This window comes from Indicator indicator, chromosome 36 (assembly GCF_027791375.1).
Source record: "Indicator indicator isolate 239-I01 chromosome 36, UM_Iind_1.1, whole genome shotgun sequence".
NCBI classification, from domain to species: Eukaryota; Metazoa; Chordata; class Aves; order Piciformes; family Indicatoridae; genus Indicator; species Indicator indicator.
In genome coordinates, this window is record NC_072045.1 from 200,950 (window position 1) to 222,948 (window position 21,999).

Here is a 21,999-nt window from a genome sequence, read left to right on the forward strand (position 1 = left end):
TCCCAACAGGTCCTGCTCCAAAGTCTGTCCCCAGCTTTCTGCTCAGCCCTTGAAGCACTGCAAGGCCACCAGGAGGTCTCCCTTAGGCTGTTTTGTTCCAGTGATTTGATCTTTGCTTTTTCTATGGTCTCCATTTGTTTTCCTCCCTATGAACCCAAGAATCCCCAAGTGTTTTTTCTCCCTCCTCTCCCCTCTCCCCTCTCCCCTCTCCCCTCTCCCTTCTCCTCTCTCCCCTCTCCCTCTCCCCTCCCCTCTCCCCTCTCCCCTCCCCTCTCCCCTCTCCCTTCCCCTCTCCCTCTCCCCTCCCCTCTCTCCCCTCCCCTCCCCCCGGTCTCCCCTCCCTCTCCTCCAGTGGTGCCCAGGGACAGGCCAAGGGGCAAAGGGCACAAATTGGAACCCAGGAGGTTCCAGCTGAGCAGGAGGAGAAAGTTGTTTGGTGTGAGGGTGCTGGAGGCCTGGAGCAGGCTGCCCAGAGAGGTTGTGGAGTCTCCTTGTGTGGAGAGCTTCCAACCCCCCCTGGGCATTGTGGTGCTGGGCAAGCTGCTGTGGGTGCCCTGCTGGAGCAGGGGCTTGGCCTGGATGATCTCAGAGCTCCCTTCCAACCCTCCCATGCTGGGGTTATAGAATTCTGGTCACAGCACTCCAGATGTAGGCAGAGCAGAGTAGAGGGGCAGGAGAAGCTCCTCTGAGCTGCTGGCCACACTCTTCCTCATGCACCCCAGGAGCCCACTGGCCTTTTTAGCCCCAAGGGCACACTGCTGGCTCGTGGGGAACTTGTTACTCACCAGCACTCACAGATCTCTCTCCACAGAGCTGCTTCCCAGCAGGACTCCCTCACCTGTCCTGCTGCAGGAGGTTGTTCCTCCCCAGATGCAGGTCTCTACCCTTGCCCTGCTTGACCTTCATGAGGTCCCCCTGGTCCCAGCTCTCCAGACCCTTCTAGAGGAGCCTTTCAGTGTCCTCTTCCAGCTCACTGCTAATGAATTCTTTTTCTTCTGGCAGGTGCAGACAGGGGCCAGGAGACCAAGCAGCCACTGGTGTGTAGCTCCCCTCCCTGGGTGGCATGGGGCTGGACACTGGTCCTCAGCAGCAGGGCCAAAGCCATGCCAGATATTGGTTACTCCAGCAGCAGGAGCAGGCTTTTGGAGCACAGCAGGGGCCCAGGCTGGCACAGAGAGCTTGGCAAGTTTGCCAGGTCTCAGCTGCCCATTGAGGACCAGGGGAACTGGTTTATGGAAGAATCCCCTTCTGGTTTTGGTGTTCTTAATTCCCAACATCTGGTGGTGCCTTCAGTACCTGAAGGGGCTCCAGGAGAGCTGGGGAGGGACTTTGCACAAGGGCTGGGAGTGGCAGGATGAGGACAATGGCTTGGAGCTGGGAGAGGGGAGAGTGAGAGTGGAGATGAGGAAGAAATTGTTGAGAGTGAGGGTGGGGAGAGACTGGCACAGGTTGCCCAGGGAGGCTGGTGCTGCCTCCTGCCTGGAGGTATTCCAGGCCAGGCTGGATGAGACCTTGAGCAAGCTGGGCTGGTGGGAGGTGTCCCTGCCCATGGCAGGGGGGTTGGAACTGGATGAGCTTTGAGGGCCCTTCCAACCCAACCCATGTTGTGATCCCCTTGGTGTAGAAAAGGCAGAGCCAGAGCTGAGCCTCCACAAGGCTGCAGCCCAGCAGAGCTCTGTGCTTGGTCTCTCTTGGGTTCCTGCAGCCTGCCCATGCCTCTTGCAGGGGTTGGGGTTGACCTGCAGACAACAGGAGGAGAAGAAGTTGGACTTCTGCAATGTGACTCTGCTGGAAGCTGCCCAGCAGGACACTGACCCTGTGCTGAGGGAGTTCCTGAGGCTGCTGGCCCTGTGCCACACTGTGATGGTGGAGGAGAAGGGCGGTGGGTTGGGCACAGTGGTTGCTGTGTGGGCACAGTGATTGGAGGTGGAGTTGCTGTTAGAGAATCCCAGCATGGTGGGGGTTGGAAGGGAGCTCTGGAGACCACCCAGTCCAACCCTCCCTGCTCCAGCAGGGCACCCACAGCAGCTTGCCCAGGAGCACCATGGCCAAGGGGGGTTGGAAGCTCTCCACATCCCAGCAGTGGTTCCCCAACCCCCACCCCCCAGCTGATGGCAAATCCTTCCACACCATTTCACCCCAAAGCTCTTCTCCCCCACCTCCCAGCCCAGCCCCACCCTCAGCTTTTTCATGAACTCTCTAAAGAAAGAGCAAAAACCCCAAATGCCCTCTCTGGAAACTGACCTGGCAGCTGCTGCTTCCCAGCTGGGCAGCCTGAGCCTGGCTCCTTCTCAGCCATGATGCCACCACTGCCAGGATCTAGGAACCAGGACAACTACAGAGAGTTGCACTGCTGAGCAGTGCCAGAACCCCAGAAGCCCAGCATGGAGGACTTGGAAGGGAGCTCTGGAGGTCATCCAGGCCAACCCCATCCTGCTCCAGCAGGGCACCCACAGCAGCTTGCCCAGCACCACAATGCCCAGGGGGGGTTGGAAGCTCTCCACACCAGGAGACTCCACAACCTCTCTGGGCAGCCTGCTCCAGGCCTCCAGCACCCTCACACCAAACAACTTTCTCCTCCTGCTCAGGTGGCACCTCCTGGGGTCCAGTTTGTGTCCCTTGCCCCTTGGCCTGTCCCTGGGCACCACTGAGCAGAATCTGGCTCCATCCTCTTGCCCCCCACAGCTCCTTTAGCTCTTGCTGAGCATTGCTCAGCTCCCCTCTGGGGCTGCTCTTGTGCCTGTTCAGGGCATGGAGGCCACCATGGCTCTTTCCATTCCCCAGCCAAGCTCTGGTGGCCGGGGAGCCCAGGGATGCTCAGGGCCAGTCTCCTCCCACCATGGATGTGAATATTTGGGTTTGGTTTACAGCTCCTCCGTTGGAGCAGAGCACAGAGAGGTCAATCCAGCCCTGGCTGGGGACCTGGCCTGTCTGGGGTAGGAAGCAGAAGAGATGAGACAAGTGAGCCTGAGCTTCCCCAGCATGGTAGCTTGGACTGCAGGCTTTGCACAGCCGAAGGTGGTGCTGGGGAGGTTTCAGATGTCCAAGTGGTGCTTGCCTGGGAGCCTCATTGCTCTCCTCCTCCTCTGCAGACCAGCTGGTTTACCAGGCAGCTTCCCCAGATGAAGAAGCCCTGGTGCTGGCAGCCAGGGACCTGGGGTACGTGTTCCTGGGACGGACACAGGACACCATCACCATCAGTGAGCTGGGGGTGAGGAGGACTTACAAGGTCCTGGCCATGCTGGACTTCAGCAGTGACCGCAGGAGGATGTCAGTGCTGGGTGAGTGAGATGGGAGGCTGCAGGGAGACTCCCTCCCAGACCCAGCCCTGCAAGGGAAGGCACCAGGATGGCTGCAACCAACCACACCTGGCACAGGGACACCTGAGGATTGGCCTGGTCATGCCTGCAGAGAATCATGGAATTGTCAGGGTTGGGAGAGACCTCAAGGATCAGCCAGTTCCAACCCCCCTGCCTGTCACACCAGAGCAGGTTGCCCAGGACCACATCCAGCCTGACCTTAAAAACCTTCCACCACCTCCTTGGGCAACCTGTGCCAGTGTCTCACCACCCTCAGGGGAAGAATTTCTTCCTAACATCCAATCTGAATCTCCCCACTTCTAGTTTTGCTCCCTTCCCCCTCCCCCCCCCCAGTCCTATCACTCCCTGACACCCTCAAAAGTCCCTCCCCAGCTTTCTTGGAGCCCCCTTCAGATACTGCAAGGCCACAAGAAGGTCTCCTCAGAGCCTTCTCCCCTCCAGACTGCACAACCCCAACTCTCTGTCTGTTCCCACAGCAGAGCAGCTCCAGCCCTCTGCTCATCCTCATGGCCCTTCTCTGGACACCTTCCAATATCTCCAGAGCCTTCCTGGAACAGAGGCTCCAGAACTGGACACAGAGCTCCAGGAGTGGTCTCAGCAGAGTGGAGCAGAGGAGCAGAATCCCCTCCCTGGCCCTGCTGGCCACACTTCTCCTGCTGCAGCCCAGGCTCTGCTTGGCTCTCTGGGCTGCAAGTGCTCACTGCTGGCTCCTGTTGAGCTTCTCCTCCCCCAGCACCCCCAAGTCCCTCTCCTCAGGGCTGCTCTCCAGCCAGTCCCTGCCCAGCCTGGATCAGTGCCTGGGGTTGCCCCGAGACAGCTGCAGGACCTTGCCCTTGGCCTTGTTGATCCTCATGAGGTTGGCTTGGGCACAGCTCTGCAGCCTGTCCAGGTCCCTCTGGATGGATCCCTTCCCTCCAGCCTGTCCAGGTCCCTTTGGATGGATCCCTTCCCTCCAGCCTCCCCAGGTCCCTCTGGATGGATCCCTTCCCTCCAGCCTTCCCAGGTCCCTCTGGATGGATCCCTTCCCTCCAGCCTCCCCAGGTCCCTCTGGATGGATCCCTTCCCTCCAGCCTCCCGAGGTCCCTCTGCATAGATCCCTTCCCTCCAGCCTGTCCAGGTCCCCCTGGATGGATCCTTTCCTTCCAGGATGGTTGCAACTGACCACACCTGGCACAGGGACACCTAAGGATTGTCTTGATTATCCCTTCAGTTCTGCCCCCCCAGTAGCTCAGTGAAGGGCTTGAGCAGCCAAGAGAGAGCCAGCAGATGAGGGGAGGTGTGTGAGGAACATGATGTTGCCTGCTGGTGACCCTGCCCTGGCAGGGGCTTGGACTGGACGAGCTTTTGAGGTCCCTTCCAACCCCTAATGTTCTGTGATGCTGTGACCTGGGGACATTCCTCTGCTTCCTACCACAGCCAGCAGGAGAGCAGCAGCCTGCCCTGTGGAGCCTTCTGCAGCACTGCTACTGCCTGGGGACAGCCAGGGGTGGGGGCCACCTCCCTGGGGTCCTAAGCTGTCCCTTCCCTCCCTCCCAGTGCGAGACCCCCAGGGAACAATCCGGCTCTACACCAAGGGTGCTGACACTGTCATCCTGGAGAGGCTGCAGAGGAGGGGCCCCAGGGAGACCTTCACCGAGATGGCTCTGGATGTGAGTCTGATGCCAGCTGGGGGGGTGGGAAGGGCTGAGCTGCCTGCTGCTGCCTTTGGCCTGGCTGTCCTGGAGTCTCCTGCTGTTCCTTTTCTCCTTCTAGCTTGAGGGTTTTGGTTACTTCTTTCTTCCTGCTGCTCCTTTTCTCCTTCTAGCTTGAGGGTTTTGGGTTGGGAAAATCATGGAGCAGATTGTCTTGGGGGCAATCACTGCACACCTGAAGGATGGCCAAGGAATCAGGCCCAGCCAACATGGGTTTAGGAAGGGCAGGTCCTGCCTGACCAACCTGATCTCCTTCTATGATCAGGTGATTGCCTGGTGGATGTGGGAAAGGCTGTGGATGTAGTCTACCTGGACTTCAGCAAGGCCTTTGACACTGTCCCCCACAGCAAACTCCTGGCCAAGCTGGCAGCCTGTGGCTTGGACAGCAGCACTCTGTGCTGGGTTAGGAACTGGCTGGAGGGCAGAGCCCAGAGAGTGGTGGTGAATGGTGCCACATCCAGCTGGCAGCCTGTCACTAGTGGTGTCCCCCAGGGATCAGTGCTGGGCCCCATCCTGTTCAATGTCTTTATTGATGATCTAGATGAGGGGATTGAGTCCATCATCAGTAAATTTGCAGATGACACCAAGCTGGGAGCAGGTGTTGATCTGTTAGAAGGTAGAAGGGCTCTGCAGAGGGACCTTGACAGGCTGGACAGATGGGCAGAGTCCAACAGGATGGCATTCAACAAGTCCAACTGCTGGGTGCTGCACTTTGGCCACAACAACCCCATGCAGAGCTACAGGCTGGGGTCAGAGTGGCTGGAGAGCAGCCAGGTGGAAAGGGACCTGGGGGTGCTGGTTGACAGCAGCTGAACATGAGCCAGCAGTGTGCCCAGGTGGCCAAGAGAGCCAATGGCATCCTGGCCTGCATCAGGCATAGTGTGGCCAGCAGGAGCAGGGAGGTCATTGTACCCCTGTACACAGCACTGGTTAGGCCACACCTTGAGTCCTGTGTCCAGTTCTGGGCCCCTCAGTTTAGGAAAGATGTTGAATTGCTGGAGCATGTCCAGAGAAGGGCAACGAGGCTGGGGAGAGGCCTTGAGCACAAGCCCTATGAGGAGAGGCTGAGGGAGCTGGGGGTGTTCAGCCTGGAGAAGAGGAGGCTCAGGGCAGACCTCATTGCTGTCTACAACTACCTGAAGGGAGGTTGTAGCCAGGAGGGGGTTGGTCAATTCTCCCAGGCAACCAGCACCAGAACAAGAGGACACAGCCTCAAGCTGCACCAGGGGAGGTTTAGGCTGGAGGTGAGGAGAAAGTTCTTCACAGAGAGAGTGGTTGGCCACTGGAATGGGCTGCCCAGGGAGGTGGTGGAGTCACCATCCCTGGAGGTGTTCAAGAGGGGATTGGACGTGGCACTTGGTGCCATGGTTTAGATAGGCATGAGGTTTAAGGTGACAGGTTGGACTCGATCTTTGAGGTCTCTTCCAGCCTTCTTGATTCTATGATTCTATGATTCTATGATTCTATGATTCTATGATTCTATGATTCTCTCTTTCTGCTGCTCCTTTTCTCCTTCTAGCTTGAAGGTTTTGGTTCCTTCTTTCTTCCTGCTGCTCTTTTTCTCCTTCTAGCTGGAGGGTTTTGGTTCCTTCTTTCTTCCTGCTGCTCTTTTTCACCTCCTAGCTTGAGGGTTTTGGTTCCTTCTTTCTTCCTGCTGCTCCAGGAACCTCTCCTGCATAGGGGACAGGGGCTGACAGGGCATCAAAATCCACCTTTGGCGTTCTGCATGGATCAACTGCATTGCAAGGCTGCTCATGGGGATGCTGTAGGGTGGGAGAGGGAGTCAGAGGAAGGTCTCCAGCTCTGCCCGTGGGGACACTGTGACCAGCTGGCCTGACTGTGGGCAGTGTGCCCAGGTGGCCAGGAGAGCCAATGGCATCCTGGCCTAGATCAGGAATAGTGTGGCCAGCAGGACAAGGGTGGTTCTTCTCTGGTCAGGCCACAGCTTGAGTCCTGTGTCCAGTTCTGGGCTCCTCAGTTCAAGAGAGATGTTGAGGGACTGGAAGGTGTCCAGAGAAGGGCAACGAAGCTGGGGAGGGGTCTGGAGCACAGCCCTGTGAGGAGAGGCTGAGGGAGCTGGGGATGTTCAGCCTGGAGAAGAGGAGGCTCAGGGCAGACCTCATTGCTCTCTACAACTCCCTGAAGGGAGGTTGTAGCCAGGTGGGGGTTGGGCTCTTCTCCCAGGCAAGCAGCAGCAGAACAAGAGGACACAGCCTCAAGCTGTGCAGGGGAGGTCTAGGCTGGGTGTTAGGAGGAAGTTCTTCACACAGAGAGAGATTGCCCTTGGGATGTGCTGCCCAGGGAGGTGGTGGAGTCTCCATCCCTGGAGATGTTCAAGAGGAGACTGGATGAGGCACTTAGTGCCAGGGTCTGGTTGATTGGATAGGGCTGGGTGCTAGGTTGGACTGGAGGATCTTGGAGCTCTCTTCCAACCTGGTTGATTCTGTGATTCTATGATTCTCTGATTCTCTGATTCTATGACTCACTCTGAGAGGCAGCCTGGGGAAGGGAAGGAAGCTCTGGTGTCTCATCCCTGCAGCACTTTGCCCGGGAGACCCTGAGGACCCTGTGCCTGGCCAGCAAGGAGGTGAGTGAGGAGGAGTACAGCAGCTGGAGCAGGAGGCAGCCCCAGGCCCTGCTGCCCGACCGTGCGCCGGAGCTGCACAGGCTCCAGGAGGAGATGGAGCAGGACCTGCAGGTGAGAGGAGCTGCACCCCAGCACTGCCTGTGCTGGCCCCATGGAGGGCAGGAGTGTGGGGCTCAGCTCTCTGGGATCATAGAATCATAGAATGATAGAATCAGTCAGGGTTGGAAGGGAGCACAAGGCTCAGCCAGTCCCAACCCCCCTGCCATGGGCAGGGACACCTCACACTGGATCAGGCTGGCCAGAGCCTCATCCAGCCTGGCTGCAAACACCTCCAGGGATGGAGCCTCAACCACCTCCCTGGACAACCTGTGCCAGGCTCTCACCACTCTCATGGGGAAGAACTTCTTTCTCATGTCCAGTCTGAATCTCCCCACTTCCAGCTTTATTCCATTCCCCTCAGTCCTATCCCTCCCTGACACCCTCAAAAGTCCCTCCCCAGCTTTCTTGTAGCCCCCTTCAGATCCTGGAAGGTCACAAGAAGGTCTCCTCAGAGCCTTCTCTTCTCCAGACTGCACAGCCCCAACTCTCTCAGTCTGTCCTCATAGCAGAGCAGCTCCAGCCCTCTGCTCATCCTCATGGCCCTTCTCTGGACACCTTCCAGCACCTCCAGATCCCTCTTGTAACAGAGGCTCCAGCACTGGACACAGAGCTCCAGGTGGGGTCTCAGCAGAGCTGAGCAGAGGGGGAGAATCCCCTCCCTTGACCTGCTGGCCACACTTCTGCTGCTGCAGCCCAGGCTCTGCTTGGCTCTCTGGGCTGCAAGTGAATGAGGAGCAGAGTCTAAGCCTGTCCCCTGGGTAGGAGGGCAGGTGGGGGTCAGTCTCCAGGGGTGACTTTGTGATATGCCGCTGGGTTAGAGAGCTGTCAGGTGGTGTCCAGCCATGGGCAAGGAGCTGTGCTTGAACTCAGGGGCAGCTCCCACCTCTGCATCATGCCCTGCCCCCATGCCATGCCACCCACCTCCCCTCCTTCCAGCTGCTTGGGGCCACGGCCATTGAGGACAAGCTGCAAGATGGAGTCCCTGAGACCATCCAGCTGCTGAAACTGGGCAACATCAAAGTGTGGGTGCTGACAGGAGACAAGCAAGGTCAGTGGAGGCACCCCCAGACCCCACCAACACATTTCTGCTTCCCTAACCAGAACCAGAGAAGAGGGATGAGACCCTGGGAGTGGGCAACCACCAGGTTCTGCTGTTCCCTTTGACATGAGTAAGAGCAGGCCCCACAGGGGAAACTGAGGCAAGGGGAAGCCATCTGCATGATGGCACAGAGCTGGAGCAGAGCATGGGTTGGGAGCTGCCCCAGGATGGGGGGGGAGGGCCAGCACCATGTGGCCATCAGCTGTTGACCCCTGAGTGTTGCAGAGACTGCAATGAACATTGGCTATGCCTGCAAGCTGCTCACTGACGACATGGAGATCCTGGAGGAGAGGGAGATCAGGTGAGGATCCATCACCTTCTGGCCCAGCACATTTGTGGTCCCTCTTGAAGACACTTTAGGGCAGGGTGATCAGAGCACAGCCCTGCCAGAGGTGCTTCTCCTTCCCTGTCCCAGTCTGGAGGTCCATGGCAGCTGCTGATGCTTTCCCAGACCTTCCCATCTTATTCTGCATCTCCAGCACTCCCAGAGTCTTTGGCAGACTTTGATCAGGAAGTGCTTGAGCTGTCTCCAGCCTCTCAACCAGAGGGACAGAGGCTGATTTCTGCTACCAGTGAGCCTTTGGGGCACCATCTCTCTCCTTCCTCTTCCCATCACTGGGTCCCAGCCCCATCTCCACATTGTGCCCTGCCCCACGTCATGAGATGGCTCTGAGCTGGCAAAGGCCCATTGTAGGTCTCAGTCAAAGCCAGGCAGCATGCCCAGTGTGCCCAGCTCAGCTCCAAACACCCCTTCCCAGATGGAGGGACCTTTTCCTCCCCCTCTGCTCTGCCCTACTGAGGTCACATCTGGAGTCCTGGGTCCAGTTCTGGGCTCCCCAGTTCCAGAGAGCCAAGGAACTGCTGGAGAGAGTCCAGGGGAGGATCCAAAGCTGCTGAGGGGCCTGGAGCAGCTCTGTGAGGAGCAAAGGCTGAGAGCCCTGGGGCTGAGAGCCTGGAGGAGAGCAGCCCCAGAGGGGAGCTGAGCAATGCTCAGCAAGAGCTAAAGGAGCTGTGGGGGGCAAGAGGCTGGGGCCAGACTCTGCTCAGTGGTGCCCAGGGACAGGCCAAGGGACACAAACTGGACCCCAGGAGGTTGCAGCTGAGCAGGAGGAGAAAGTTGTTTGGTGTGAGGGTGCTGGAGGCCTGGAGCAGGCTGCCCAGAGAGGTTGTGGAGTCTCCTTGTGTGGAGAGCTTCCAACCCGCCCTGGGCATTGTGGTGCTGGGCAAGCTGCTGTGGGTGCCCTGCTGGAGCAGAGGGGTTAGAGTGGATGATCTCCAGAGCTCCTTTCCAACCCCTCCATGCTGGGTTTCTATGCACAGTGACATCCTCCAGGCTTACTGGGAGAGCAACAACAACCTCAGCAGCACCAGAGAAGCCTTCTGCAGTGCCAACCACTCCCCTCAGCACCCAGAGCCTTCATGCCACAAGAAGAGAGCTCTCATCATCAGTGGGGACCTCCTGGTAAGGAGGCTTTTGGATGCTCTGCTCTGCTCTGGTGCCCCACATGGTGTTGGTTGTGTCCTGGTGCTTTTGGATGCTCTGCTCTGGTGCCCCACATGTTTTGGTTGTGCCCTGATGTTATTTAAGTCCTGGATGGCACCAGCACACAGAGGAGGAGGTGGGAAGAGAAGCCCAAATTGTGCTAGGGAATGAAGAATGAAGAGGGGGACAACCTTGTACTGATCATGTGGTGCTGAGGGGCTTCAACCACAGGTGCTCAACCAATCTTTTGGGGCTGGAGGGTGGTCCCAGGCTCTTCTGGTGCTACTGGGACAGACTGCTCTTGTGGTCACAGTGATGAACTTGGAGAAAACCGAGGTCTCTTTTTGGCAGCACCTACAAGGGCATCCTTAAAGATGTCCCCCCATGGGGAGGACACCTCCTGCTGTGAAGGCTGAGGGTGAGGTCCCAGCCACATTTCTCTCCCCTCAGGACAAGATCCTGCAGACGGGAGAGGTGCTGAAGGAGCAGGGGAGTCTGCGGCGGTGGCTGGCAGCCTGCAGGGCTCCAGGCAGCCAGGAGCAGGGCAGCCTGGTGGAGAAGGCCTTCGTGGACTTGGCCACCAGCTGCCAGGCTGTGATCTGCTGCAGGGTGACCCCCAAGCAGAAGGCTCTCATCGTGCAGCTGGTGAAGAAACACAAGAATGTCACCACCCTGGCTGTAGGGGACGGCGCCAACGACGTCAACATGATCAAAAGTGAGCCTGGGGGCAGGCTGGGAGGCTTTCATCCCCTGGTGGGCAGTGGGGGGGCCCCATCTGCCATCTCCATCACCTCACCCTCTCCTTTGAGGTGAGGAGGCTGGGAGGGGAACCCCCCCAAAACCAGTTCCCCACGTTGCTGTGCTGGGAGGGGAGCAGGAGGCGCAGGAGCAGCCTGGCACAAGAGCAGGAGTGAGCTTGGTGACCCCTGATGGCACTTGTCAGCCCCAGTGTGGGCAGCTGGCAGAGTCATCCCTGCCCCTCTCCAGCAGCCCTGGCATAGAATTGATGAGGGTTGGAAAGGACCTCAAGGATCATCAGTTCCAACCCCCCTGCCATGGGCCTCTGTTCTTCACACCCTCAGCCATACCTGGCACAACATTCCCACAGCCATGGCAGGTGACAGAGGAGACTCCTTCCCTTTGCCCATCACTCCTGGACCACCACTCTGCCCACCAGCCTGGGGACAATCCTCAAGGCAATCACAGAGTGACAGAATGACAGAATGGGCTTGGCTGGAGAAGCTCTTTCAGCTCCTCCAACCCAACCATTCCCTAACTGCCATGGCTGGGGCTAAGCCATGGCCCTCAGCACCACATCTCTGCAGCTTTGAAACCCCTCCAGGGATGCCCCTAGGGAGCCTGGGCCTGTGTTTGAGAACCCTTCCAGGGAAGAAGGTTCTTCTGATGCCCAATATAAGCCTCCCCTGGGGCAGCTTGAGACCATTTCCTCTCATCCTGCCACTTGTTCCAGGGAGCAGAGCCCAACCCCCACCTCCCTGCAGCCTCCTCTCAGGAAGCTGGAGAGAGCAATGAGGTCTCCCTCAGCCTCCCCCACACCAAACACCCTCAGCTGCTCCTCCCCAGCCCTCTTCTCCAGACCACTCCCCAGCTTTCTTGCCCTTCCCTGGACCTCCTCCAGCCTCTCAATGTCCTTCTTGGAGTCAGGGACCCAACACTGACCCCAGTCCTCAAGCTGTACCCTCCCCAGTGCCCAGCCCAGGGGCACCATCCCTGCCCTGCTCCTGCTGCCCAGACCATTGTTGCTCTAGACCAGGCTGCTGCTGCCCTCCTCGGCCCCCTGGGCACTGCTGGCTCATCCTCAGCCACTGTCAGCAGTCAAGCCCTCAGCTCCCTCACACCCTCCTGTGCCCTGCAGCTGCTGACATCGGGGTTGGCATCAGTGGGCTGGAGGGCCTGCAGGCTGTGCAGTGCAGTGATTATGCCCTGGCCCAGTTCTGCTTCCTGCAGCGCCTCCTGCTGGTGCACGGCCGCTGGGGCTACCTCCGCGTCTGCAAGTTCCTGCGCTGCTTCTTCTACAAGACCTTTGCTGGCCTCATGGCCCAGGTCTGGTTCGCCTTCCACAGCGGCTTCACAGCTCAGGTAAGGGAGGCAGCCCCCAGGAGGGCTCACATCCATCCCCTGCAGGTCCTGCACACCCGCGCTGCAAGCACCTCGCTCAGGACCACCTGCGGGTCCTGCTGCATGGACACAGGTCCTGCTGGATGGACTCAGATCCTGCTGGACAGACAGAGGTCCTGCTGGATGGACTCAGATCCTGCTGGACAGACACAGGTCCTGCTGGACAGACACAGGTCCTGCTGGACGGACTCAGATCCTGCTGGACAGACACAGGTCCTGTTGGATGGACACAGGTCCTGCTGCATGGACACAGGTCCTGCTGCATGGACACAGGTCCTGCTGGATGGACTCAGATCCTGCTGGACAGACACAGGTCCTGCTGGACAGACACAGGTCCTGCTGGATGGACACAGGTCCTGCTGGACAGACTCAGATCCTGCTGGACGGACAGAGGTCCTGCTGGACGGACACAGGTCCTGCTGGACAGACAGAGGTCCTGCTGGATGGATGCAGGTCCTGCTGGACAGACACAGGTCCTGCTGGACAGACACAGGTCCTGCTGGATGGATGCAGGTCCTGCTGGACAGACAAAGGTCCTGCTGGACAGACACAGGTCCTGTTGAACAGACACAGGTCCTGCTGGACAGACACAGGTCCTGTTGGATGGACACAGGTCCTGCTGGACAGACACAGGTCCTGCTGGATGGATGCAGGTCCTGCTGGACAGACACAGGTCCTGCTGGACAGACAGAGGTCCTGCTGGACAGACACAGGTCCTGTTGGATGGACACAGGTCCTGCTGGATGGACACAGGTCCTGCTGGACAGACACAGGTCCTGTTGGATGGACACAGGTCCTGTTGAACAGACACAGGTCCTGCTGGACAGACACAGGTCCTGTTGAACAGACACAGGTCCTGCTGGACAGACACAGGTCCTGCTGGACAGACAGAGGTCCTGCTGGACAGACACAGGTCCTGTTGGATGGACACAGGTCCTGCTGGATGGACACAGGTCCTGCTGGACGGACAGAGGTCCTGCTGGACGGACACAGGTCCTGCTGGACAGACACAAGTCCTGCTGGATGGATGCAGGTCCTGCTGGACAGACAGAGGTCCTGCTGGACAGACACAGGTCCTGCTGGATGGATGCAGGTCCTGCTGGACAGACAGAGGTCCTGCTGGACAGACACAGGTCCTGGCTGGACAGACACAGGTCCTGCTGGACAGACACAGGACCATGGCACCACCTTGGGCTCCGTTCTCGTTTGCCCTGGGATGGGGTTGCACAGTGTTTGGGGCTGCCTGGCTGAGCAGCCACTGATTGTCTGCTCTTTATCTGACTGGACTGGGGAAAGCTCCCTGGGGAGATGCAGGATGTCCTTGGGAGCTCCACAGCCTGGGGAGATGCAGGATGTCCTTGGGAGCTCCACAGCCTGGGGAGATGTTGGATGTCCTTGGGAGCTCCACAGCCTGGGGAGATGTGGGATGTCCTTGGGAGCTTCAGCTTGGACAGAAGCAGGGAAAAATCCCACATACAGTGAACAGGTTGCCTCCAAAATGGGAGCTTCTATCCCAAGGGCCACCACTGTGATGGGACCACCACTGTGAGGCTCCAGCCCCATCTCCATCTAGCCCCATCAGCCCACGTTGGGCTGATGCAGAGCCTGGGGCAATTCCATGGGGATTTCCTTGGAGTTTGGATGGGAGTCTCTTGGCCTCACCCCTGGTGCCTGGGGAACTTTTCTGAGTCATAGAACCACAGAATTTTTTGGGTTGGAAAAGCTCTCTGGGATCATCCAGTCCAACACCAACCCAGCCCCACCATGGGCACCAAACCATGCCCCCAGGTGCCATGGCCACAGGGGTCTGGAACCCCTCCAGGGCTGGGGACTCCACCACCTCCCTGGGCAGCCTGTGCCAAGCCCTGACCACTCTGGCAGGAGTCATTCCAAAGCACCACTGAGCTCACAGCTGCTTTCTCCTCCCTTCTAGCCTCTATATGAGGGCTGGTTCCTTGCCCTCTACAACATCTTCTACACTGCCTACCCTGTGCTCTCCATGGGACTCCTGGAGCAGGTATGGCTTCAGCAGGATGCACCCAGCCCCTGTGCTTGGAGGCTCCATCCCCAGCAGGTCTGCACCAGCCCAAGCACCTCAATGGGCATTTAGAGCTCACCACCAGTGCTGGGCTGCTTCTGCTCCCCAACACAAGCATGGGGAGGGACTCCCCCCAGGGTGTGCTGGCTGGGGGTGACCCCATCCTGCATCCAGGGGTGGGTGACGCTCGGTGCCCTCCTGGCAGGATGTGAGTGCCAAGAAGAGCCTGGAGTTCCCTGAGCTCTACATGATTGGGCAGCAAGATGAACTCTTCAACTACAGAGTGTTTGGTGTCACCTTCCTGCATGGGGCCAGCACCTCCCTTGCCAGCTTCTACATCGCCCTCTGGGCCTTCCAGGACCACGTGGGGGGCAGCAAGGCTGTGGGGGACTACGAGACCTTCGCCGTCACCGTGGGCACCTCGGCGCTGCTGTCTGTCCTGGTGGAGGTGAGCAGGGAGCTGCTGCTGCCCCCCAGGCCTCACTGCAAGGACCCTGAGGGGGAGCTGCTGCTCTCCAGTCCTTACTGCAAGCACACTGAGAGGGAGCTGCTGCTCCCCAGCCCTCACTACAAGCACCCTGGGGGGCTGGAGCATGTCCAAAGAAGGGCAACAAAGCTGGGGAAGGACTTTGGGCACAAGTCCTGTGAGGGAAGCTGAGGGAGATTGGAGGTGCTCAGTCCTTTGGTTTCATCCTTCGTTGGCTTTCCCCAACACTTTCAGTAGGAAACAAGATCCCTGGAGATGGGAGCAGAGAGGTTTGGGGGAAAGGATGCCTGTGCTTTTCCCAAGAAAGGTTGGACCAGGTGATCCTTGAGGTCTCTTCCAACCTGTGTTCAAGGAAGGATTGGAGGAAGGGAGCTGGGGGTGTTTGGTCAGAGAGGAGGCTGAGAGGAGACCTCATTGCCCTCTGCACCTCGCTCAAAGGAGGCTGGAGCCAGGTGGGGGTTGGGCTCTTCTCACATGCAACAAGTGACAGGACAAGAGGAAACAGCCTCCAGTTGTGCCAGGTTGGGGATTAGGAAAAATGGCTTCCCTGGAAGGGTTCTCAGGCAGTGGAAGAGGCTACCCAGGTGGAGTCCCCATCCCTGGGGGTGTGTAAGGGTCACACGGATGTGGTGCTGAGGGACCAGTGGCAGTGGTGGGAGTGTGAGCTCTAGGTGAGTGCTTGGACTTGATGAGCTCAAAGGCCTCTTCCAACCTCAGTGGTTCCATGACTCTAACCTGGACCCACAGCAGATGCTTAGGGACTGCAGCCCTGGGTTCTCTGACACCATCCCCAGCAGCTTCCTGGATGCAGAATCATCCTCCTTAGGGCAGGAGAGGAATTTGGAACCCCTTGGCTGAATGGAAGAGAGTCCCTGCAGCCTCCATGAGATGCTGTGTGCTCTGCTCTTGGCCCTGCAGTTCATCCTGGACACCAAATTCTGGACTGTATTGTCCTTCCTGATGGTCACAGCCAGCCTGCTCTTCTTCTGCCTCTTCTCCTTCCTCACCCAAAGTGTTGATGCCTTCAGGATAGCTCCTGCTGTCTTCTCCTTCCCAGGTGAGATGTCCCAGGGATCCCCATGCTCCTTCCCTCCCCCAGCCAGGCCAGTCCAGCCTGGGCTGGGTGCTGGGAGCTCTTTCCCACCTTGTAGATCATCTCCTCATTGCCACTTCTCGACCTTACTGTCTTGGGTTTTGACTCCAGTCTAGGTTCCACCTCCTCTTTAGTCCCCTCAGCACCACCATGGGTGCCTGTCCCTCACCAGCTTCTCCTTCTGTCTTCTCCACCTTCTCTACTCAAACATCACCTCCTGACTTCTTGCCCTGGCAGATGCCAGCCAGAATGCCCTGACTGACCCCTACGTGCTGCTGGTGGTCCTCCTGTCCCTGGTGGTGAACACCATCCCCTCACTCACCATCCAGCTGTACCACTCCATGGCATGCAAGGCAACCATGCAGCAGGTGAGGGCTGGCAGGGGCTGGCATGGGGAGGGGGCTGCAGCCTGCTGGTGGCAGAGTCTGGGGCTGCCCAGGGCACTGCTGGTGATGGGAAGGTTCCCCAGGGAAGCCACTGCCTGGCCTGCAGTGGTGGGGGATGTCACCTCTCCTTGGAGGCACCACCCAGCTGGTGGTGGTCTCTCATGACCCTGGTGCCCAAGTCTGGCTCCAGGGCCCTCTCCTTGAATTGGTTCATGTCTCAACAGGAGGCTTTGGGGGAAGAGACCTTCTCCAGCTCTTGGAGAGGGTCTGCTCTAGGCTGGAGTAAGGAACTGGCCTGCAGGACTCCCTGGACCTGCCACTTAGGGGATACTGAGGTCTGGTGCATGTCTGGGTACCCCCAGCCTTGGTAGAGCTCCTCCCCATCTGGACTGTGGTTATACCTTCCTGCTCATACAAAGAGGTCCCAGATGAGAGCAGAGGTTGAGATTATGCTCCAGAGCTCTGGGAGCTTTGAAGAACCCCAGGAGGGTCCCCACATTGTGCATCACATCACAGCAGCTCAGGTCATGGTGGAGTGAGGACCCAAACTGTCTCTGTGCTCCCTGCTTATAGAATCAGAGAATCACAGAGCTGTTAGGGCTGGAGAAGCCCTCTGAGATCATCCAATCCAATCCAACACCGACCCAAGCCCACCATGGCCACCAAACCATGGCCACAAGTACCATGGCCAAAGGGGCCTGGAACACCTCCAGGCATGGGGACTCCATCACCTCCCTGGGCAGCCTGTGCCAAGCCCTGACCACTCTGACAGCAAAGAAATTGTTCCTCATCCACAACCTAACCCTCCCCTGGCACAATTTCAGGCCATTTCCTTACCTTCTATCACCAGATCCCAGGGAGCAGAGCCCAACCCCCACCTCCCTGCAGCCTCCTCTCAGGGAGCTGGAGAGAGCAATGAGGTCTCCCTCAGCCTCCTCTTCTCCACACCAAACACCCCCAGCTCCCTCAGTTGCTCCTCCCCAGTCCTCTTCTCCAGACCCTTCCTCAGCTTTCTTGCCCTTCTCTGGACCTTCTCCATCCCCTCAATGTCCTTCTAGGAGTGAGAGACCCAAAACTGAACCCAAGATTTGAGCTTGGGCCTCACCCCTGCCCAGTCCAGAGGGACAATCCCTACCCTGCTCCTGCTGCCCACACCATTGCTGCTCCAGGCCAGGCTGCTGGTGCCCTTCTTGCCCACCTGGGCACTCCCTGGCTCATCTTCATCCACTGTCAACCAACACCCCGCAGGTCCTTCTCCAGCAGGCAACATGGGCTTGGTTGTTTGTTCCCCCTCGGGGTGAGGTCTTGCCTGGGAGATGGCCAGAGCCCTGCCGTCCTCTTTTCCTTGCAGAAGATCTGCTTGAAGGCCAAGCGGGCACCGGAGCCTTCGGTGGAGCTGCGAGCCCACATCCCCCGCGGCTCCGCCCGGCGCCGCTCCGGCTATGCCTTCTCGCACCAGGAGGGCTACGCAGGGCTCATCACCCGCGGGCACAGCCTGCGCACCAGGGCCGCCCGCAGCACCCCCCAGCTCCTGCACCCAGCCACGGCCCCGCCTGTGCCCCCCTTCCCCACGGCCTCGCTGTAGCTGCCCCGCCTGGCATCAGCCTCCCGGCGCCGTGCGACCTGGCGCAGGTCTGCTTTGGGCTGCGGGAGGGAACTGGCTCCGGGGACTCTCCGGACCTGCCGACCCGGTGCGGAGCTGGCCGAGTCGCCTCCTTCCCTGGGCATTCCTAGATCCTTTTTGGGTGCTTTGGAAGCCTGGGCAGCTCGGGGGCTGCAGAGGGTCTGGTCCAGCCTGGCGTGGGGTTGCTGCTCCGGGTGCTGAGCCCTGGGATGTGTCCCACTGGCAGCTCCATCTCCCCCCTGCAGCCTGTGCGGGGACTCTGCAGGAGCCTGGAAAGCCGTGGAGACCACCGACCTCCACCACCACCATGCTCAGCCCCTCGTCCATCAGCTCCTGGCTGGTGTCCAGTCCCCTGCTGAGGCCCTCAGAGCTGAAGCTCCACCTGCCCGGGGCTGATCCTGCTCCAGGCTGGACCCACAGAGAACAGGTCTGCTGCCTTGGGCTCCTGGAACCACCTCGGAGCTGATGACCTGCCCTGATGCCAGGAGGGGCTGGGTGCTGGATGCAGCCCTTCAGCTCCTGTGCCAGGGCCTGCACCAAGACCCTCATCTTGTTCTGCCAGGGCTGCAAGGAGCACAGGGCAGAACCAGCCCCATGCAGGGCTGGGGCCAGCACCCACAGATTCTACACACAGCAGCTTGGGCTCAAGGGATGCAATGCCAGGGCTCCCCCTCTTCTCTGGAGGAGGACCAACATCTGCTGGGTTCCCTGCAGCTTCTGCTGGGTTGCCTGCAGCTTCTGCTGGGTTGCCTGCAGCTTTTGCTGGGTTTCCTACAGCTTCTGCTGGGTTTCCTACAGCTTCTGCTGAGTCCCCTGCAGCCTGTGCTGAGTTCCCTGCAGCATCTAGGGGGTTCCCTGCAGCTTCTGTTGAGTTCCCTGCAGCTGCTTCTTCTCCACCCAAACCAAACTGGCTTCTTGCAGCCTCTCCTAATCACTCCCCACCACCTCTACTTGGGAGGTGTCCATGGTGGTGGTCTCCACTATGTGCCATGTCCTGTCTCCACAGCAGCCAAGTCCCACTGCCCCAGAACCACATGGGGACAGCTTTGTGGCCCTGAGGTGTTTGCTGCAAAGCCCTGAGAAGTACTTTTTGGTGGGGGAGGGAAGTGAAGCTCTGGGGTGATGTGAATCAGCTCTGCCCAGCAGGGAGGGGTTCACATATCCTGCAGAGCTGCTCATTGGAGACAGCAGCAGCAGCTGCTGGAGAATCTGTGTGTGACCAACTGCCTGGTCACCAGCTCACCTTTTTTTTTGATTGCTATTTTTTTTAATTAAAAGGATTTTTAGCTTCTCTCTCCTCTCCTGTAAGCCTCTGTCACACCACCAAGGCAGAAAGCTGCCCGGACAAGTCCCTTACTAGGTGCCAGCACTCCTCTGCCACCTGCCAGCACTTGTGCTATGGTGAAATGCAGGGCAGGACATGAAACTCAGGTAAAATATTAATAATTAAATCAAGCCTGGGGGGCTTGGACCTGCCTGCAGCAGACACGAGTTGATGGCTTTGTTTAACAAGTGCTTTGGCCTCATCTGCACTGAGGCTGTGAGAATTTAGATGTTTTCTTTGGGCTCTGGCCAAGAGGATGCTGGATGGTGCCAAGAAATAAAAGGAAAGAAAAGCATCTGAGGCTCCCTCTGGGAAAGCTCCCACCTCAGAGCCAGCAGGTGGAAACTGAGAGCAACCCCATGGAGAAGGACTTGAGGGTGCTGGGGGTGATGAGATGGAGCTGAGCCAGCACTGAGCGCTGCCAGCCCAGCCCCAGCCCTGTCCTGGGCTGATCCCCAGCAGGGTGGGCAGCAGGGGCAGGGAGGGGATTCTGCCCCTCTGCTGTGCTCTGCTCAGACCCCCCCTGCAGTGCTGGGGCAGCTCTGGAGCCCTCAGCACAGCACAGACAGGGACCTGGTGCAGCAGGGCCAGAGGAGGCCACAGCAATGCTGGCAGGGCTGGAAGCCCTCTGCTGGGAGCCAGGCTGAGAGAGTTGGGCTTGGGCAGCCTGCAGAGGAGAAGGCTCCAGGGAGACCTTCTGGTGGCCTTGCAGTGCTTCAAGGGCTGAGCAGAAAGCTGGGGACAGACTTTGGAGCAGGGCCTGTTGGGACAGGACGAGGGAGGATGGTTTGGAGCTGCAAGAGGGAGATTGAGAGTGGAGAGAAGGAAGAAATGTTTGACCCTGAGGGTGCTGAGAGCCTGTCCCAGGCTTCCCAGGGAGTTGGGAGCTGCCCCATGGCTGACACCAGTGCAGGTCAGGTTGTGTGGGGCTGTGAGCAACCTGCTCTGGTTGGGGATGTCCCTGCTGGCTGACTGGATGAGCTTGGAAGGTCCTTTCCCACCCAAACCATTCTCTGATAAAACTGGGAAGGGGCTAACCCTTTCCCATCTGCCTTGGGATTCTCCTGGAATCTCCCTCCTCATGCTCCCAGCCATGATGGAGCATAATCCTTGGATTAGCTGCTCTCCAGAGGTCCCTTCCAACCCTCTATCATTCCACAGTTGTGTCCCTGCTGGAGATGCTTCACAGGGAGCTGCTGCCTCCCAGCAGCCTCCTCCTGATCAGAGAAGGGGAAGAAAGCTCCAAGGAGCCCCACAGTGGGACACAGACACAGCCCAGGGGTGGATGACTGGAAAATAATTTATTGAAGAAACAGAAAGCTGCAGAAATACAACACAGTCATGACCAGAAGAGGATGAACAAATAATTCATTAATTAATTCTCTTTTTTTTTTTTTTTTGTTGTTGTTTTTTTTTCCTTCTCTCTTTTAAAACCTGTTGACAGGTTGGAGTTGGGTTCTCTGCTCACCTCCCCCTGTGTGAGTCAATCACAAAGAACCAAAGGAACCAAACTCCACAGCACAGTTTGGGTAAAGTGCCTGACACATAAGACTCTTTTTTTAAAAATTATTATTATTTTTATTATTATTAATTATTATTATTTATATTTTTTTTGCTCTTTTTACCTTTTTTTGGGTTTTGTTTTGTTTTTTTTCCCTTAACCTTTGTAAATAGCTTAAAGGAGACACAGAGGACTGAGCAATTGCATTTGGCTTGGAGAGTAACCAAAAAATAAAGGAAACAAACCCAGAAAAACCTATTCTGTGAGAGGAGTGATGAAGAAGCAGCAGCAAAAAAAAAAAAAAAAAAAAAAAAACACAACAAAGAGGACCAAAGGGAATCAATCAATCAATCAAAATTCAGTTGGATTAGAAGGAAGGAAAAAAAAAAAGGAAAGAAAAAGGCATTTAAAAAGTCAGAGGTGCAGGATGAGGGCAAGAGTCACCTATTGCTATACAGAAAAATGAGTGATGACCTCTGGAGGTGGCCAGAATGAAGGGGGGTGGGTTCCTCCTGGGAAGGAGTCATCATCCTGATTGCTTTTCCTTTGGGAATTTAAGGGGTAAAACAAAAGCAAAACCAAAAGAAAAAACAAATCCCAAACAAACTGACACCAAAACCACCCCCCACCCCCCCAAAAAAAAGGCTACCCCAAAACAAACAAAACCAAAACCAAAACCAACCCCCCCTGAATTTTTTTACCTGGGCAGGAGTCAAAAAACAAAATCAAAACTAAATCAGTCATCCTGATTGCTTTTCCATTGGGAATTTAAGGGGTAAAATAAAACAAAACCAAACCAAAACAAAAATCAAAACCCAAGCAAACCAACACCCCCCCCCAAAAAAAAACCCCAAAACCACCTAAGCCAAAACCAAATCAAAACAAACCAAAGCAAACCAAAATCAAAATTAAATAAAATAAAAAATAACAAACACCCCCCCCCCCCCAATCTTTTTTTCCTGGGCAGGAGTCATCCTGATTGCTTTTCCTTTGGGAATTTAAGGGGTAAACCAAAACCAAAAACTAAAACCCAAACCCAACCAAACCAACATCAAAAACAAAAACACCCAAAAAATACCCACCCCAACACAACCCAACCCAAACCCAACCCCAAACCAAAACCTAAAT

The 21,999-nt window shown here is 57.4% G+C and overlaps 1 protein-coding gene across 1 annotated transcript in view; it reads left to right on the top strand.

The window, feature by feature from the left end:
- The window catches only part of ATP8B3 (ATPase phospholipid transporting 8B3), a 39,483-nt gene extending 21,476 nt beyond the window's left edge, over nucleotides 1-18,007 (top strand). The window contains exons 13-27 of the mRNA XM_054396033.1: nucleotides 1,003-1,037; nucleotides 1,726-1,882; nucleotides 3,093-3,281; nucleotides 4,857-4,969; nucleotides 7,551-7,709; nucleotides 8,634-8,745; nucleotides 9,022-9,097; nucleotides 10,117-10,258; nucleotides 10,730-10,994; nucleotides 12,156-12,379; nucleotides 14,352-14,435; nucleotides 14,662-14,904; nucleotides 15,862-16,000; nucleotides 16,274-16,404; nucleotides 17,774-18,007. Of these exons, the coding sequence (XP_054252008.1) occupies nucleotides 1,003-1,037; nucleotides 1,726-1,882; nucleotides 3,093-3,281; nucleotides 4,857-4,969; nucleotides 7,551-7,709; nucleotides 8,634-8,745; nucleotides 9,022-9,097; nucleotides 10,117-10,258; nucleotides 10,730-10,994; nucleotides 12,156-12,379; nucleotides 14,352-14,435; nucleotides 14,662-14,904; nucleotides 15,862-16,000; nucleotides 16,274-16,404; nucleotides 17,774-18,007 (2,303 nt within the window). The remainder of the gene's footprint in view (nucleotides 1-1,002; nucleotides 1,038-1,725; nucleotides 1,883-3,092; nucleotides 3,282-4,856; nucleotides 4,970-7,550; nucleotides 7,710-8,633; nucleotides 8,746-9,021; nucleotides 9,098-10,116; nucleotides 10,259-10,729; nucleotides 10,995-12,155; nucleotides 12,380-14,351; nucleotides 14,436-14,661; nucleotides 14,905-15,861; nucleotides 16,001-16,273; nucleotides 16,405-17,773) is intronic.
- Nucleotides 18,008-21,999: the final 3,992 nt, after the last annotated feature.